This window comes from Colius striatus, chromosome 2, assembly GCF_028858725.1.
Source record: "Colius striatus isolate bColStr4 chromosome 2, bColStr4.1.hap1, whole genome shotgun sequence".
In the NCBI taxonomy this organism is placed as follows: Eukaryota; Metazoa; Chordata; class Aves; order Coliiformes; family Coliidae; genus Colius; species Colius striatus.
The window spans coordinates 117,460,562-117,478,614 of record NC_084760.1 but is presented as its reverse complement, the minus strand read 5'-3'; the positions used below and the strand labels follow the sequence as shown (position 1 = coordinate 117,478,614).

At 41.2% G+C, this 18,053-nt stretch overlaps 1 protein-coding gene across 2 annotated transcripts in view; it reads left to right on the top strand.

Annotated features, from left to right (window-relative positions):
* The first annotated feature begins 13,854 nt into the window (after positions 1–13,854).
* The window catches only part of PLCB1 (phospholipase C beta 1), a 374,348-nt gene continuing 370,149 nt past the window's right edge, over positions 13,855–18,053 (top strand). For both annotated transcript variants that reach the window (XM_061989255.1, XM_061989256.1), the window contains exon 1: positions 13,855–14,264. In XM_061989255.1, coding sequence (XP_061845239.1) covers positions 14,166–14,264 — 99 coding nt within the window. In that variant the 5' untranslated portion in view covers positions 13,855–14,165. The remainder of the gene's footprint in view (positions 14,265–18,053) is intronic.

Here is an 18,053-nt window from a genome sequence, read left to right as displayed (position 1 = left end):
ATTAACATGCTTGTAAGAATATTAGCTTTTTTGTTTACTAAAGTGAGGTTTTATGGAGGAATTATGAGGCTTATGAATTAGTGTTGCTCTGTCAGCTGAAAGACTGATTTATGAAGATGATCCAGGCTAAACCTGGAGTGAAGCAAACATCTAAGTATAATAAAATATAAAAATAATATATGCCAGAATTACACTACAAAGACTCTGATAATTTGAGAATAAGTTCCATTTTCATCCAAGTGCCAGTGCTAGGAGCCTCATTTCTGAAGGATAAAAGAAATTATTGCTGTATTGTAGAAGTACACTGTTATGAGTAAGGATCTTCCTCTTTTAATCTGATATATTGTACTCCAGTTATATTTGTAAGATGGTACTTCTTGAATATTCATATGTAACTCCTCATAAAGTTCTCTTAAATTCAATACTAAAGGTCTAGAATTATTTGAGATGTGGCAATTACTGACTGCAAGAGAATTGTTCTCTACTGAACCTTTACAACAAGCAAATTGCTGCAAAAATACTGCTGTTCATGTGTTAAATAGTGAGTGTAAATCACAAAGCTATTACGATGTTTTCTATCAAATAGTTCACTAACAGATCACAAACCATGGCAGTTAGCATTATAGCAAGCAGATTACTGAATTTAGACAAATGCTCGGTGTTTTATTGCACAAGGATTTGAAGATCACCATGTTCCTTCATCATTGGGCTATTTAACAGTTTACTGGTAAGCCTGTGAATTGTCTTCATTGAATGACTACTCCCATGCTTCAGAGTGTATGTTTGATTATGTTGCTACATCTTCGAGACCTAGCTCTGTAGGTTTTGATGCAGTGGTGTCAGCTGGATGTACTTTACAAGTTCACCAGAGCTGTTTCTGCACAGCCATCTGGGATGGTTTAGAAAGCCTTTGGGGCAGTTAAAACTTAGCTTGAAAGAGGGTAATGGCTTCAAAATGCAATATCCCCTTTATCTGTGAACATCTAAACCAGTTTCTGTGTGCCGTGGTGGGTTATACCGGTTGCCACAGAAGAACATAAAGTTTTGTCTTGCTTACTGATCTGGGGACAGACAGATGGAGGTGTAGAGATACTACACAATTTCCTTTAGAGATTCTGGCATCACTCCATGTGCACTTTGCTGTTGCCTCTTTTTGTTTCATGTGGGCTATAACTGTGCCAGAATGGTTGGCTTTTAAATTACAAATGAAAGGGGAATGTGAGTATATTTTGCAGACACCATGCTAATATTTTTCTATCCGTAAAGTTGCTTACCTGAAATATGAAACGAATTTTTGACTTGAATAGGTGATACAGGTAAAACAAGCAAAGCTAATCAAGAATGAGTAATAATGCCATGGGAAAGGATCATGAATGCAATGTAGCAATTTCTTAGTATATCTGAGGAAACTCATTGGTATGCCTTGGCACAGACAAAGCACCTCTGCTTGCCATTGTGTCAAACCCAGTTAGCCCTAGAGAGTCTTCACAAATTAAGCAATGCAGCAGAACAAATCCACTACGGCGTAAGAACAGACTCTATGCATGTGTCATGCCAGTTTCTGAAATCTAACTTTAGAAAAGACAGAAATGTCATGCCAAAGGGTGTTCATTGCAGACAGCTAAACACCCAAGATCAGGAAGTTAGAATGAAAATACCTCCAAAAACCTAAGTGTAAAAACTCAATTAGTTTCACAATATCTTTAGTAGATAAAATTGGCTTTGATAATGTCATTACTTTTAATACACAGCTAATCTTGCACCATTTGGTATTAAGGGCCACACATAATATCCCTTTAAATATTTAATACTGTTTTCATGTACTGAAATCTATCAGTGATATTAAATCTTATACATAAAACATCATTTCCTTTTTTCATTTTCTGTCTATAAAGATGTTGTACATGTTTCACTGTCTCAAATTTATAACAGAGATGATAAGTTTCTTTCTGAGTAACCGGGGATAGAAAATACCTAGCAGCAAAATAGCTTTTAACTCATTTTTATAGCACTGTAAGGCACTATCTTCCTAATAGCCCTTTCTCAGACCACAGAAATGCTGCCATTAGAGGTAGACTGTGGCACTCCCTGTCTCCTAGAAAGAAGTAAGTCTTCCACAGAGGTTAAAACTTTTCATTAAAGTACACAAGTTTATATAGTCAAGCAAAAATCTAACTTCTATCTGATTTTCAATCTTTGAGGTGCTTAAAAACAAAGAAGTTACGCGGAAAAGTCTTTTGAAGCTAAACTGTTGGAAACAGTACAGGCCAAATTCAAATAGCTGTTATACATAGTATATGCTACCCAAGTGGGAATCTTTCGCTTTTGCCAAAATGTCAGGTAGCTCCAAATATGTTCGCCAGTTATCTTAACAGGCATACCCTCACTCAAACTTCGCTTGAGTTGTGAAACAAGAAAACCTTTCTTTGGGAATACAGCCAGAACTTTGAAAATAGAACAGTTAGACATTGATATGATTTAAACACAGCCTCCTGGTGACTTTGAGAGTAACCTTGTCTTCCATCTCTCCAGGCAAGTCCAATTCATTTCTCCTGTCGCCAAATCTTGCTTGGGGACGAACTCACATTTTGGCAGCAACATCCAGAATCCTGAAGAAAATGCATCTTCTGTCAATTGTAGATTTGCCATGTGCTTCAGCCAGAAATGTCATCTGATAGTCAGGCTAATGTTTGAATAGTCTTAGCCTGATGTATGCATGGTTTCAGATCAATTGCTTTTTTAGCCACAAGCTCCCAAGTGAAGTGGAGTGGAACTCAGCTGACTGCAGTTGACTGTCGCACTGTCAGAAGGCAACGCTATACCAAGAGCATGACCGCATATAAATTCTGTTTTATTGAATAGGTCCTGAGACATGATAGGTGCAAGTCATGGGTAAGAAGTGACATGACAAGGGTTAGTTACTGCCTTCTAAAGACAAGATGGAAATGAACTGATGGACTTTGTTTCATTTGAGAAGTGGTGGCTAGTATTTTCCTAAACTAACAGCCTCATAAACTAGTCAAAGCTGTGACTTATCTGTTGGTCTATGCTGCAGTCAATCTGAGCGATTCTTTAAGGGCAGAAATGAGTCTTAAGAGGCTGGCAAAAACAGCTGTAATTGGGCTTGGTTTTTAGGTTGCAGAGAGAAAAATAAGTATTCCTTCTGTGGAAAATTATAGTGTTTCAAATAATTTCAATTAGAAAAAATGAAGCCAAAAATTGGATCAAGGATTTAGTTGTCCATGAATCATGGCATTACCTGTATGCCATGTTCCAGGCAAAACATTTTTACAGTGTAATATAAGTAGGAATGTGTGCATACATAGACAACATACCTGTATCACTGCTTTAGGCCCATCAGGGAACAAAAGACCACGATTAGCCTCAAGTACCAAAGACCTGAGAATTGCCAAAGGCCAGGGAAGGCTTAATTGCCACTTGTGGTCCTGGACAAAACAGACCAGGCTACCTGGCTTGGGGAAGAAAACAGAAAATAATTTAATCCAACACCAACTAAAACATAACCATAGAACCCCAAAACATAACCAACACAAAACAACACAGAATAGCACAACGATGAAGAGCACAACCAGCCCTTTAAGACCACCTTTGCCACCACCCCACCCCCTCTTCCCGGGCTCAGAGCCCTGCTCCCTGGGTCTTTATCTCCTCTCCCGCTGAATGGCTCAGGGGGGCAGGGAATGGGGGTTTCAGTCAGTCTGTTCCCGATGACTTCTGCCATTTGTCTCTCTTCAGGGCAGACAGACTCCCGTACCAGCCCTCCCTGCTCCTCCTTCTTTACTCCTTCTCTGACTGTGGAGTCTGTGTGGTCACCCCCATCTTGTACCACTCTTACACTTCCTCCCAAGCACTTCAAATTCCAGTCCCTAAATAGTGATGGCAGAGGCGCCAGATTGGCCCAGCGGGGCCGAAGGTGGGTCTGAACCCAAGAGCCGGGGGAGAGTCCGAAAACTCTTTACCGGCTCTTCACTTTAACCTGCTCCCCCTGTTATCAAGCAAAAGCAACTCCTCGCTAAACCATGACAATCACTTATTTTATCTGCATAAATGGAAAAAGGCTTATCAATTTCCTTGCTTATACCTCAGAAAATAACTAAAAACATGCTCATATTGAATGATCTTATAAAAAACCCCAACCCAGTATGCTAATAAAAGAACCTCCAACCTATCCCCAAATGCTAATTCCTATAAAAGATGTGTACATAAGAGAGGGTTGAAAAAAGTTTGGTCACAACCTAAACAGGAGCACAGACTAGTCTTATTTGAACTGGTTTGGTTTTTTTTTCTATGGAGGAATAAATTCAATTTCTCAAATTATTACACTTTTGGCTTTGGGTAGAAACCATTCCGAAGCACACAAAAGTATTTCAGAGTACACCACACAGTTTTGCACAGTCTGGTCTTTATTTGAAATGCTCTTTTTTTCTAGGGAGGAATAAACTCTATTTCTCAGTTAATGACACTTTTAGCTTGGGTAGAAACCATTCAGAAACACACAAAAGTGTTTCAGAGTACACAACACACCGCCTTGCCAGAAATGGGCAATGAATCACATTGACAATTTGTTGCCATGCCCTCATAGGCTGCTGTGTGTGATGCCTGCAAGCCAATGTTTCCTAAAGCTGCAGTGCCTGGGAGACAAAATTTCATCTAGCAGGAAATGTGAATAAGAAGTTGCTCAGGCTGGTACAGTGCTTCTGCCACCGAATGAGAATGGGAGATTTCAAAGCCCATCAGCTCTTCCAATCTTGTCTAAGTCTATGGAGAAACATCTTCCAATGCAGTTCAGGCAGGAATTTTTGTGGATGATGGCATCTTCATTAGAGATCAGGTGTCAGCCTTTTTCTACCAGTGAGTGGTAGCATGTTAGAGCATTTTTTAATCCTGCTAGGGGCTATATAGAAATCAGTCATTCTTGTGTCTTTGAAGTTTGGTTTGAAGTTGCTAGTCTTTCAGTGATTATAAATGTTTCAGGGCACTCTGTGAAACTGTTTCTACAGATCTTTGTTCTGTTTGAGGGTTGTTTTTTTCAGATTTTGCATGCACACCACAAGTTTTATGATTTTATTGCTTCTGTTTAGTGAAACCCCTTCCCTTCTGTGTGTGTTATCACAGAATTAATGAACTCTGATCATGTTTTGTATTACCTGTTAAGATAATTGTAACTCTTACATACAGCAATCTGAGATACATGTTGCTAAGATACACTACAAAGAAGAAATCATTATCCATGAACTTTTCTCTAGAATCAACATGCGTTTTATGTTGACTACAAAGTTTTTCCATGCTCACACATGTAATAAGTGGAGTTCTTCACCTATAGTAACAGTCTGATGTTAAAATATTTCAAGTGCAAAATGAAATGATCTTATGCCAGATGTTGGATCATGGAGATGGGCTGAGATGTACATAGTCTTCCTTGATATCGGAGGATGCTGAAAAAATAAGTAGAGGTCTGAGGTGCAGAGAATTGCCTCATAGCAGAGACAAAGACAAAGAGCTAATAGAGAGGGCTTAGAATCGGGGGACCGAGTTCCTCACCTTCCTACTCTGGTACATAGGGAAAAGGCACAACTCTTAAAAAACCCAAAAATTAGAGGAGGAAAAAAGAAAGATTAGAGGGAAACAGTTTCCTGCCAGGGAAGCAAACTGGCCCTATAGCAATACCTGTATCTCCACTGCCAAAATTTACTGTGTTTTGTATTTTTGTATCACAAAGCTATCACATTTTTAGCAATATTCTGTAGTTAGAATATTCTGTAGTTAGTGCAGTTAGATGTTAATTATAGCTTGCAGAATGCTTATCAGGTAATAGCCATGTCCATTTTTTAGTTTAGCAATTTGAAGTAGAAGGAGTTTTTCACTGATGAATAATGGTAGAGAAAGGAAAGACGCAAGGAGCTCTGACTCTGAAGTGCCTGCTGCACACAAGACAGGACCTACCTCTGTGCAAATAGTTATATGTTAGCATTTTGCATCTCCTATGAAAAAACAGATGTCTAGCATTAATTTCCCTGAAAAAAAATCTGTATTTTAAATAGATGCAGATTCCATGCTAAGGGTCTGAGTTCTCATGTCCTGTTTCTGCCTGTGAAAATCACTTTTTAACTGATCCCAAAGAGTAATTCAGTACCTACAGCTCAGTGGAAATCAGCAAAATGCAATGAAAGATCAGTGCTGTTTATAATCAGATACTTGGATTTGAAGCTCTCTTGAAGCAGGACTGACACTGCTCTGCCTTTGTATTGATGAGCTCACATTGTTGAATTTTTGGTGGCTTTGTTTGAAATGCTAAGCTGAAATCACATTTCCGTGTTTCTCCTCTGCTTGCTTTTATGTTCTTTTCCTGAACTAGCCACCGAGGCAGCTAGGCTTTAATTCAAATACTTCTTCAAGAGTGACTCCTGTTATGTTAACTTTGGGGTACTATTAATGGTTACAATTCTATTGGTAAACTTGGTACCAAATAATATTAAATGCCAACTATTGATTAATGTTTATATAACATTAAAAACAAGATTTCCCCCCCCCCCCCCAGTTTATACTGCTCTGTTAATTCTTGCCATTGCATCATATCTAAAACATCTGTGGGTTTTTTGTCAGTGCTGTGAAGCATGTAGGAGAATAGAGAAACAACATTTGATAAGGTTTTTTTTGGAAATCTGGACTCAGTTCTCTGCATGTCTAAGAATTCTTCTAAGATTGTGGTCTCTTAGGGGAGCGATAAGACTCCCTCTGAGCACACTTCCTCTCTTTGTCTACGTCATTGATTTAGTAATAAACAGCCCTTTCCCAAACAGCTAACAATGTGATGTGCAAAATGACGCAATACTCAACAGTTGAACTTTTAGTATATGACAAGTTTATTAAGAAGTTAGTATATTCTTGGCACTGTAAACACAAATAACGTGTATTGTCCTTGGTTCTCCTGTTGAATAAATTAAAAATATATACTCTCTTTAATTGGCATTTACATTCAGATGAATTTTGTAAGCAAATAGTCTACTTGCAGATCATTTGTGAAATTTTGGCAATGTCAGCCATGGGAATATTAATTCAAATCAGTGCTCGTGCCAAATATTTCCTATGACTACTGCAAATCTCACTGTTCAAAGAAGTCAAGAGGTATTCTTTATTATGGGCTGTGATGTTCACTTTTAGCTTTGGTTTGCTCACAGTTGTATCTTCTGGCTCCTCTGAAGCAATTGCTCTTCTTTATTTGAAATTATATGTCATGACCTTTTATATATTTACAAGCCTACTGGGAAAATGAATGTTAAATCCTAAATTAATCATCAGCTGTTTCGTCAAAACTGTTGCATAATCTCATAAAAAGATAATTGCAAGGTAATTTATATTATTTGCTTTCAAAAGGCCGGTTTGAACTCCCATCAAAGCTGATGGAATGACTTCAACCGAAACATGATAGCACCCTTCAGTCTCACCTACTAGTCCTCTTCATCTCTCTTTTCCTGCAACAAGAGGACTTTGGGTATTGTGGAGCTTAACATCTGATACAAAATGTGAAGAGAAAAAGAGAGTAAGATGATCAACCCTGTCTGTTGGTTGCTTTGTACTGCTATGGAATAGACAAAGGTTGACTGTTTCTTCCTCTCCTCCTCCTGCTAGGTATGTTTTCCTGATAAATACAAAGATGCAGCCTGTGGTCTTTAAAAAAGCCATTTTCCTCCTCCATTTAACCTCCTACCTTTCTCTGACAATGTCTTTATGCTTCCAACAATGTCTTCTGGTTGGGAGGTTGGTAAATGTTTTTTCTGATAGCTCAGCAGGCATCCTATTAGAGCAGATTGCCTTCCAGACAGCCAAGTGCTATACCTGTTAGTGCTTTTCCTTGCCACTGAGTGACAGTACCATCAACTGATGCGTTCGTTGAACCTGTATTTCTAGCTTCATAGCTTTTACTTAGATTACTGCAGCAGCCACTCATAGTTCATGGTGAACTGAACTTCTTTTTCTTCAAGACAAATCTTGAAAAATCCTTACTAAAATTGTTAATGATTAGGCAGGATAAGAGTTTGCACAGGCCATAACAGCTTTTAGCTTATTTGGTTCAGCTTGTGCTTTATGGGCACAGAGGACATTGTCATCCTTAGTCCGACTTTGGAAGTTATCCTTATGCTGCTAGTAGATTCTAGGAGACTAACTAGCCCTTTCTTCCCCTAGACATGTTATTAGTGACCAGAGATTATTTTTTAAATTAGCAATGTTAAGAATGAAAGTGTAAATCTGTTTCTCTGAAATGTACCTGAGAATCAGAGGGTTTTTGCCATTAAGAGTTAAAATTTCTTCTAAGAGAGATTGTGGCTCAGCATTTACATCACAACACAATTGCTCCTAGTCTTAGAAATACAGTTTAGAGCAAGTGCTTTCAACTATGTAAATGGTGTTCTGTTGCTTTGTGACTAATGTTTTGTCAGTTGTGGAATTTCACCCTTTACAATTGCAAGTTCTGTCAAATAGCCAGAGTGGGAATGAGAGTCTTTGATGATTCAGAATAGCATATTATAATAATGCTTCTGAAAAGAGAATGGAGAAAAATGTTAGTGGATTATAGCAAGACTTAAAATTGTAAATGAGTTGCTTTACTTCAAGATGAAATATACCATCTGAATCTTTTTGTCTTAATTTGTGATGAGTATCGAAAGACACAGCATCAACTGGGAAATCTAAAAAAAAAAAGAAATATTTAAAAATTGAAATCCATCAAATTGCCAATGCAACAAACTCTCTTCTGAACATTTCATCACCTGAAGGAATTGTAAAACCTTTTCTTTAAATGAAAGTAAAGTACACCTACCGGTGTACAGACCCTCACTTAAACCAAACCCTTGCAGTATGGTGGACTCTAGATATCCAGGGCATGTATATGGTGGGGTGCTTACCTTTAGGAACTAAATGGGCAACAGAGTCATCTAGAGGGACCTGAAAGATTAAGTAACTCATTTGAGTACAGGAAAGAAGACTGGAGCAGATCTGAGAACAAGATTCACTTTTTTTCACTCGTCATCTCACATATTTTCTAAAGACAAAGCATCCTGCCTACAGCTGTAATATATGAATTATTCTAAAACTGTATCAAGCTGGCAATGTAGGACTAAATATGTTAGCTTCCATGGGACATGACTCTACCATGGTAATGAGGAACATAGATAGTGTCCTTTTCCCTAGAAATAGAATATTGCTCTGTCATAGCGATACATATAATAGTTTGGTAGGAATTGTGGAGAGGAATCCAGACAAAATATGTGCTGACTCTCTTGTTATGCTTCCAAAAGATACCATGAGAGGGTTTCCGTAATTTTAAGGCACTTCAAGGAAAGCATGAACTGGGCAATCTCCTTTTTGCATGGAGAACAAAGGTCCTGTTCATTTGGCAGCTGCAGAGTCCAGAGTGCATGATTTTTGGTTTCCAAAAGGGTTGGGGAATTTTTTGAAAGCAGTTTCTTCTTTGCAACCCCTTTAATGTTTGTGTCTTGTAGTTCAACTGACAACTAGACTTGGATGTAAATAAAAGTAGGTGAGACAATCTGCTTTCCAGTTGGTTCAAATCTACCCATACAGCTGGAGCAATAGTTAAGAGCTGGAAGCAAAAAATGAAGGCAAAGGTGCAGACATTACATTGGTATAAACAGATGCACAGCTTTGAAGTCAGTGGACCTTTGGCAGTTTACACCAGCTGTGATTTAACAAATCTGGTAGGCTGTGAAGTCTTTCACAGTGAATTTCAGCATTCTTAAATGTGTTGTATGTTTCATGGACTGGTTTTAACTATCTGCAAAAATGTATTACCTATAAACTTAACAGGGAAGCAAGAATGGGTGGTATTGTGTAAAAAAAGGGATTAATTAACACTTTCTAGGGAAGATACCAACTGACTTTTTAACTTGTGATTCTAACTGTGCAAGTATTGCATTAACATAGGCCAGGCGAGGATGTGAGTCCATGGAGGGCAGGTACAAATCATCACAGATTTGATCTGCCTCATACAGAGCATTGTACTGAGAAACGTGGACGATTTGCTGTGGCACAGAGATCCATAGGTGCTAACTGAGCATCAGGTCAATCTAGCCCGGATAAAATACGGTCTGAGTGAGGGTAGCAGTGACTGGGTCACTTTGTACACACAAAGATGCTATTTGTGTTGTAATTTCAAACAGTGTGAGCCACTTTATTCTCTCAGTATTTTAGAGACACTTGTCACGCTGAGATGAAAGGGAAAACAATTAAATTATTTTGACGGGAAATGGACTTTTGTACAAGATTCCCCCTCCCTTTCCAATTTCTTTTCGTGCAGCAGCTGCTGTTGCCAGGCTTTGTTGCTATGGTGGTGTTTTGTGTGCCAGAATTTTATATGCACTCTTGAAGAGTCACCTGATTGAGCATCTGTGCTACATAAGTTATCAGTCTCAGTCATAAAGATAAAGGCTGTATCTGACTGCTGTTGTTGTTATGTGCATATAACATCTAGTGAATGGATCAAGTGAAATTATAAACATATTCCACTGGCCACTGGCTGTGAGTTTATGGAAGTATTAATTTAACAGGTGAATTCTTTCAGTAAATGAGTGACTAAAGAGAATAATGATGCTCTCTCTTGGAACTACTGCATTTCCTGGGTTTCATTTCTTAACATGACAGTCACACACAAGGCAGTTTCACTGCACCTTGGGGCACTTGTTTCTCATTGGTAACATTTGAGTTCTACTGTCTGCATTATTTGAAAGGTGCACTTCTCAGAGTGACAGAGCTTTCATCAGAAAGATAGGGTCACATTTTCTATATTTCTCTTCTGGAGAGTTTTTCTGTGGAACTTAATGATCCCGCTCCCACTGATAATTATAGTTTGTCCCAATTTAAAATGCAATTAGGATAATATACTTCCGGTGAAGCCAGGTTTATCTTTAAGCCCAAATCCTACAAACACTGTCGCTTACGTTTAACTCTGAGTATGTTAGGTGTATGATTGCACTGAAGCATTTTCAAAGCTGAGGCCACTGCTTCTTTTCGAAAGATAGACTTAAATGAATAAACTTGGCATAGTACAGGACATGGAAATATTTCATATATATCTCTGAAATACATTTTGGTTTTAATACATTTTTCATATTACTTCATGGTACAATCTTTCAGTATAGCTTTCCCAGTGTCTTCATTTGACCTGACTTTGATCAACACCACCTGTTATTTAAATCAGTTACTGCTCCTCTCCCCTCTTTCTCAACATCCATTTCCATGTATCTGTCTAAAACACTCTGTATATTCAGTTTATACCCCTGGAAATGAAATATTGCTACCTAAGTGTGTTGTATAACAGTGATTTGCAGGCATATTGCATTCAAATAACTTGGGTTATTTACACACAGCAATCATTTCACTGTCCAGGCTGAGATTTTTGAACCTACACGAATGAAAACATCCAGAAATCAGTTCCTGCAGCAATGCAAGACCAGCATGTATCATCCAATATGTACAAATTTGAATAACTACCTAAATAAGCCACTGCCAAGTTTATTTCTAACAGTACATCTTTCCTTTAATTTCTTGGAACTAAAAGAGGCTGAGTCAAGAAGAAATACAAGATCTACATAATGCTTTAGGTATTTAGTGAGGCTTGCTGCACAGTTGGAGAAAGGTTATTTCATTTTTCCTTTGCCAGTCTCACCCCAATCACCTAATGATAAGATGCTTGTACTCTTTCTGGATGTAGCGATCCTGACAAGCGTAGCCAGTTTCTGGGTCACTGATCCTGGGCTTTGTGGAAAAGAAGGCTGGAATTTAGACTTGTGCTGAATTTAACTGTTCACAATATGTACTGTGTACCAAGAAATGTATTCTTAGCTGGAGCAGATGCTAATTAAGCAATAGTGGTAACACATAAGCTAGCTATCTGGGTTGGAGCTAAGATTCCCACTGATTTTGCTGAGCCCAGGATCTAAGCAAAGGCTGAATCATAAGCACTTTCTAGAACTGTTGATTAAAAGCCACAGACACAGTGCCATTTCCTTTTGTCATCCTTCTTCCTTTTGATGCAAAATCCATTAGATATCTGCCAGAGAAAAGACATGATTCTCTCCAGCCAAATACCATTGGATTCAAACACTTAAGTCTGAAAAGCCACAAAATTACTCCAAACAACGCTTCATATCTGAAATACCAGATAGCAGTATCAGAGCCTGTACTGATCTGGAGGATCACCTCTTCCACCTTCAAAATAACAGATTGCCAGAAGTCTATGGTGTCATCAGGAATCATAAAGCATCAGCAGCAATTGAGGTTGTTTTTCCTTTACAAAGACTGTAAAGAAGGCTAAGCCCAGTGAAAATGTCATATGGACTTGTTGAGAAAACTGCCACAGAGGTGCCATCATCCGTGATTGTGTTACATCTTCCACAGGGCTGATTTCAATAGGCTGCTGTGAATACAAGTGCTTTAAGGTATCATGGATAACCACTGTAGCATGAGTGCTCTCTGCTCTTATTTTTGGAGGGGTGGGGTGGCTGGGGGGTGTTAATAGTATTATTTGTATCCTTTTGCATACTGTATGCTGGAATGAAAAGGCAGTCGTGAAAATACTACTGGATATCTCTCCCTTACCCCATGAGAGAGTAATTCTGTATCTATGTCAGTGCAATCAAACCCAGAATTTTTTATTGTTTCTTTGCGTCATGGCAAATAAATGGCAATTAAAGCACAGCCACGAGCGTCACACTGATGTGACACCTGCATTTGTAGGAGAGGTTAAGAATAAAAACCAGATCAAATGGATTAATTGGCCTTGGAACATGTGTGCTGCCTGCATGGACTATCGTAATGGAATAGATTCAGCTCCCATTAAAGGCAATAAAAAGTTCTTTATTGAAGGGGAAAAAAGCTGGAAGAAGCCTAGAGGAAAAGCTTTAGCGGCTCTGTAACAGTAAGAACTAAGCAGGACTCCAGTATGCCTGTTTTGTAACTTCTCAAATAAAAAAAGAACATCTCCCTGCCCAGACTGTGTATATTTTTACGTAGTAATCTTCTGAAATATCCTTCCTCTGAAACAAAATCAGTTTTTCTTCAAAGACATACTTTCTACATCGTTTCCTTTGTCTACAGTAGAAGTTTGACCTACTGCCTCTAAATCATAAGGGTCAGTTGGAAACCTCTACAGAGAAATTCGAAATCTTGTGTGTTGTGTCATCTGATGCTTTATCACTGCTATGACTGCCCAGGAGCTCTCACAGAGAGAAGGTCGTTTGTGGAGCATGTGTTAACTTTACTCTTCAGAAGCCTTCCCATAAACCCCCTGGATTTAGGCTTCTGCTAGGGGAAAGGACATATTCCTGTCTTTATGCCTTTTGAAATAAAGTCCTTTGTTCTGAGGAAGCCCTTTCATCTCATGAAAGCAAAAACCTTTGGCAGAGCAAGTTCTGTGTACGTAAAGCGTGAAGCCTTGATGGGAATTGTACGCACTACTCTCTTTTAAAGAGTTTTGGCACCTCAGTCATCACTTTGCAGGCCAAACCTTGCCATATCAATCTGCTATTGCCACAGCTCAGTGGTCCGTAGAGGTGAGACCCGGCGCCGGGGAGGCCTCCGGCCGGGCTCTGCCGGGGGCCTCCGCTCCCTAGAAGAGCCCAAAGGCCAGTACCCTCTTCCCGGCCCCGCGGCGGCTGCCGCACCAGCCGCCGCCAGCAAGTGGCGCCCTAGTGTCGCCGGCGCGGCGCGCTGACCTCGGCGCGGGGGAACCTCGGGGGCCGAGCCGGGCGGGGAGGGGAGGGAGGAGGGGCGGGAGGGAGGGAAGCGGAGCGGGCAGAGCTGCTCGCTCCGTGCCCCTGCGTGCGTATGTGTGTGTGTGAGAGAGAGCGAGCGGGCGGGTGTGTGCGTGCGTGGCGAGCCGGCTGTATATAGAGGATGTGCAGCTGCATGGCTCGCCCTGGTCGTTGCCGTGCCAGGTTCCTCCTCCTCGGGTGCCAGTGAAACCTCCCGTCCTCGCCGCCCGGGCAGCCGCTTCAGTGCCCGCTCCAGGCGCGCCGAGCGCGGCTGCCGGCCTCTCTCCCGGGGCCGTTTCCGGCGTCCCTCCTGAGGCGGCCGCCTCCCGCGGCTTCTCCGGTCCGGGGTAGAAGAGCGGCGTCAATGCGGTGCAAATGGCCGGGGCACAGCCAGGGGTGCACGCTCTTCAGCTCAAGCCCGTCTGCGTCTCCGACACCCTGAAGAAAGGCATCAAATTCGTCAAGTGGGACGATGTGAGTAGCTCCCCACCGCCACTCGCTTCCCTCTTCCCTGCTTCCTTTCAGCATGCCCCACACGGGCAGGGCGGCAAGTAGGGGCACGGCGGGCTTATGCAACACGCAGGGCGCATCGATCGGGCATGAGGGCTCCGGAACACATGTTGCGGCCGCCCGGGGCCGCGGCCGGCCCAGCCCTGCCCTGCGCGGCGGCGGGGAGCCGCGGCGGGCTGGCCCGCGGGGCGCTGTGTGCGCCTCCCCCGATGCGGAGGGCAGGTGCGAGGCGGCGGGGCCGTCCCGCGGCGGGAGTTAAGGCGGCGGAGGAGTTGGCGGCCGGTCGGCGACGGCGGCGGCTGGAGATAGGCGTCCCCGCCAGGGATGGGCGGGTGCCGTGTGGGGTCCGGGCCGAGCACCGCCGGCCGGGAAAACTTTCTCCGAAGGCTCTCCCGCCTCACTTTGCTTGGCCGGTGCGACCTGTGTTGAGCTGGTTCCTTTAATAAGCGTCTTCCTCTCTTGCCTCCCTTGTTAAATTGTGCACGTTGCCACCCCTGTTTCCGTAACGTGGTTGTTTTAACCTGTTCCCTGTCCCTCCTGTTTCGTGTCATATTTCCTTCTCCCACTCTCTCTCCTTCCTTCTGGCTGCTGCCGTTCTCTTTCTGGAAGGGGGTTGTCAAACCCTGGATGCGTTCTCCCAGGGCTCGCTGTTTTGGTCCCCCTACTCATCTCCCTTCCTCAGCAGAAAGCACTCTTCTTTCTTGGTCCCTTAGGGCATGAGACTTGTCTCAAAATCACACTTACTTTCACCTTACTACTTGCTGCTTCCTAACCTTTAACGCTTTTGTTGCCTCACATAGGAGTAGGAGAGTGTGGTTTTCAGTTCACCTTTGGTAGCACAGCTGTTCAGCTGCTAGGATTTCTTTCTTCACTTGTGGGTTTTGCCCAGGTAGCCTTTCTCAGTTTAGCTTTCCTTCTCTTTGAGCACAAAAGTAAGCTAGCTGTGCTTCACAGAAGGAAAACAGAAATTGCTCTAGTAATGTGATAGTCTCCATCACGCGTGGAGGAGTGAGTGCCCCAAAAAGTCTGTGAATGGTGTCTGGAGACAGAAGGACATAGTGATACTTTAACTGTGGTAAAGGAGTGGTAGAGACAAAAGGCAGACGGTTTGAATGTCAGGAGAGTTGCTGAGGATTAGTCATTTTGGGAGCTTTAATACAGCTCTCAAATATTTTTTTTTTCTGTGAATTCGTCGGTGCTAAAAGGTATCCACAGCAACAACTGGAGGGACGAGAGAGGCAGAAGGAGAAGTTCATGTGTTCATCATTCTTGTTACGTATGTTTTGCAGTTGCTTTCAGCCTGTCCAGCAGCCAAATGTGTGAGCTTGACCTCTGTAAACCTGTGATAAACCCTCTCAAAGAGGGAAGGAACATTAAAAAAACTGAACAAGTTGTAGTTAGAAATTTTATTTACAATAGTAAGCTAAGATATTTTTAATAACCTCAGCGAACTGACCTTGTCCACAACAGTAAATGATGCCTTGACACAGATTATTCATGTTCAGGAATTAAGCTTGAATGTCTGTCCTGAGAAAATGTTTTCCTTCTGTTGATATTTTCCTTGCTATAGGAAAAGGCAGCCTAACCTCAGCCTTGTCATTGCAATTACTGTTTTATTTTTGGTAAGCTACCAAGAAATTTCCACAGGTGTATGCAGAGGTCAAGTTAATGGTAATTTAAGTCTCCAGACTGAAAGGTCAAGCAATTAGGCCACAGTTTAAATTATTAGTTTAAGTGCTGTTTTTCAAGTAGTATATTGTATACATAGAATTTGGAGAAGGGGTGTTCTCCATGCGTGGTGGATGTTTGGTGGCTCATCTGTCATCTAATGGGGTAAAAAGATTTTCAGTTGTATATCTAAAGGCTGCAGTAATAAATTATGGCTAGATTCTGTTAAAAGGTGTACATTTTAGGTTAAAGGTGGTACTAAGGAAGGATCCTGTTGTGTTGAGTGGGTGCTTTCCTCAGCAGCCTTGTGAAAGTTGATGTGTATTTAGCCACAAAGTGCAGTGAAGAATACTAGCATTAACTCATTGTTGACTGTGTATTATGTGTATAGAGATGTGTTTCCCAACCTCCTGTCTTGCAAGTAGTGTTTCATTTCAGCCGTGGAAGTCCCACGAAATCAAGTATTTCAAGGGAAATGCATCTCCTTTGTCACTCTGGCTGTAAGAAGGTCTTCAAACAAATACATGTTCAGTGGCTCGGAAAAGTATTTGCCACTGAGTAGCCAATAAGTGCTTCAGAGTCTGTTTTCTGTCAATTTAATCCGCTTGAAGGGTTTTATAAAAAAAAAAATGCCGGTTATTAATCTGAACCTCTGTGGTCTGTCATGTAAGTAGGCATGCACAAACTCTCCAGAGAGACAATAGGCTGTAATGAGAAATAGTAAACTACAAAATGTAACAGTGAAATAGAATTGGCCCTAATGAGTACTTGGGCTGTGCTGTGCTAACAGGGCTGTTGAGAAAAGTGTGGCTCATGTACTGGTGTGCATTATGCACCATTTTCTATTTACTGTTTCTGAGTGAGAATGGGAGTTCAGCTCTCCTGCATCACTCATGCACCCAGGCAGTATTCATTCCTGTCCAAGGCATGCCCTCATAGTACACTTCCCTGCTGCTTTGTTTGACAGTTTATAGATGGTTCTATTGACTTTGCGTCTCATTTCATAAAGCGAGAGAGTAAAGTTTTGGTGAATTCCTGTGTCCAAGTTTCAGCCCAAAGAAAAATTTATGCAGCAGAGTTATAAACTGCTGAGAAATAGTGGGGTTTTTAAATGGGAATGCTGGAAGGATTTAAACCAGAGCATGAGAGGCGTGTAAGGAATTTCATGGTGTGTAGAGTAATAGTTGTTAAAGAATGTATTTGCCAGCTTTTAGAAAGATGCTGCAGTGTGGTGGAAAGAACAATCTGACAGAAGCTGTAATGATGCAGAGTTTAAAACTGATCCACCCTAAACTTCTTTCTGAGGATCAGCAGTGTACTCTGCTACATCTTACATATGAACCTTAACCGATGCCTGTGTGTCTCCCCACCCAGCATGATGAGAATCCAGCTTGAAAGAGAAATGCCTTGCCTGAGCTTTGCCAAGAGGAAGAGGTTACGTCAACCACTCAAGATCAGGCAAGGTGGAAGGCAAGCAGTTCAGGAGGCTTGAAATTCCATTTTCCCTGTGGACCATCTTCAGTTTCTGAATTGTAAAAGCATTAAGATCAATTAAAATGGTCTGGCTTTGCAAGACAGGTCACACTTTTGTGCATTGGGATTGGATGTAATATTACTCCATCCAATACCTAATACAGTCTATTCACAAATTTCCTTTTGGATCAGGATGTAAAGCACTCAGATAATTGGTGGCATGTTTGCTTTTCCTCACACTATTTCTCATTTATTTTAACAGTATTACAGATCAAAAAAATTTTAGAACTAACCTGTGTTCTTGATATATAGGTTGGATTCACAAGGCTCTGAACAGAAGCAGCTGATGTTTGAATAGGTGAAAGGTGAAGTGCTTAAGTGGATTTTTGTGATGTATGCATATGTGCGTCTGGTTTAAGCTGCTAGTTGGCAGAGCACTTGCTTCATCAAGTCATGTTTCTTTGTGCTGCCTTCAGTTGGGTCGTTACAAACACTTCTTCCTTACAACCGGAAAGAGACTGTGATTTTCTTAAGTACTTCTCTGGTCTTTGAACAAATGCAGTTTCTTATTTCTAGAGAGAAGAAATAAATGAGAGAAGGAAGAACTTATAA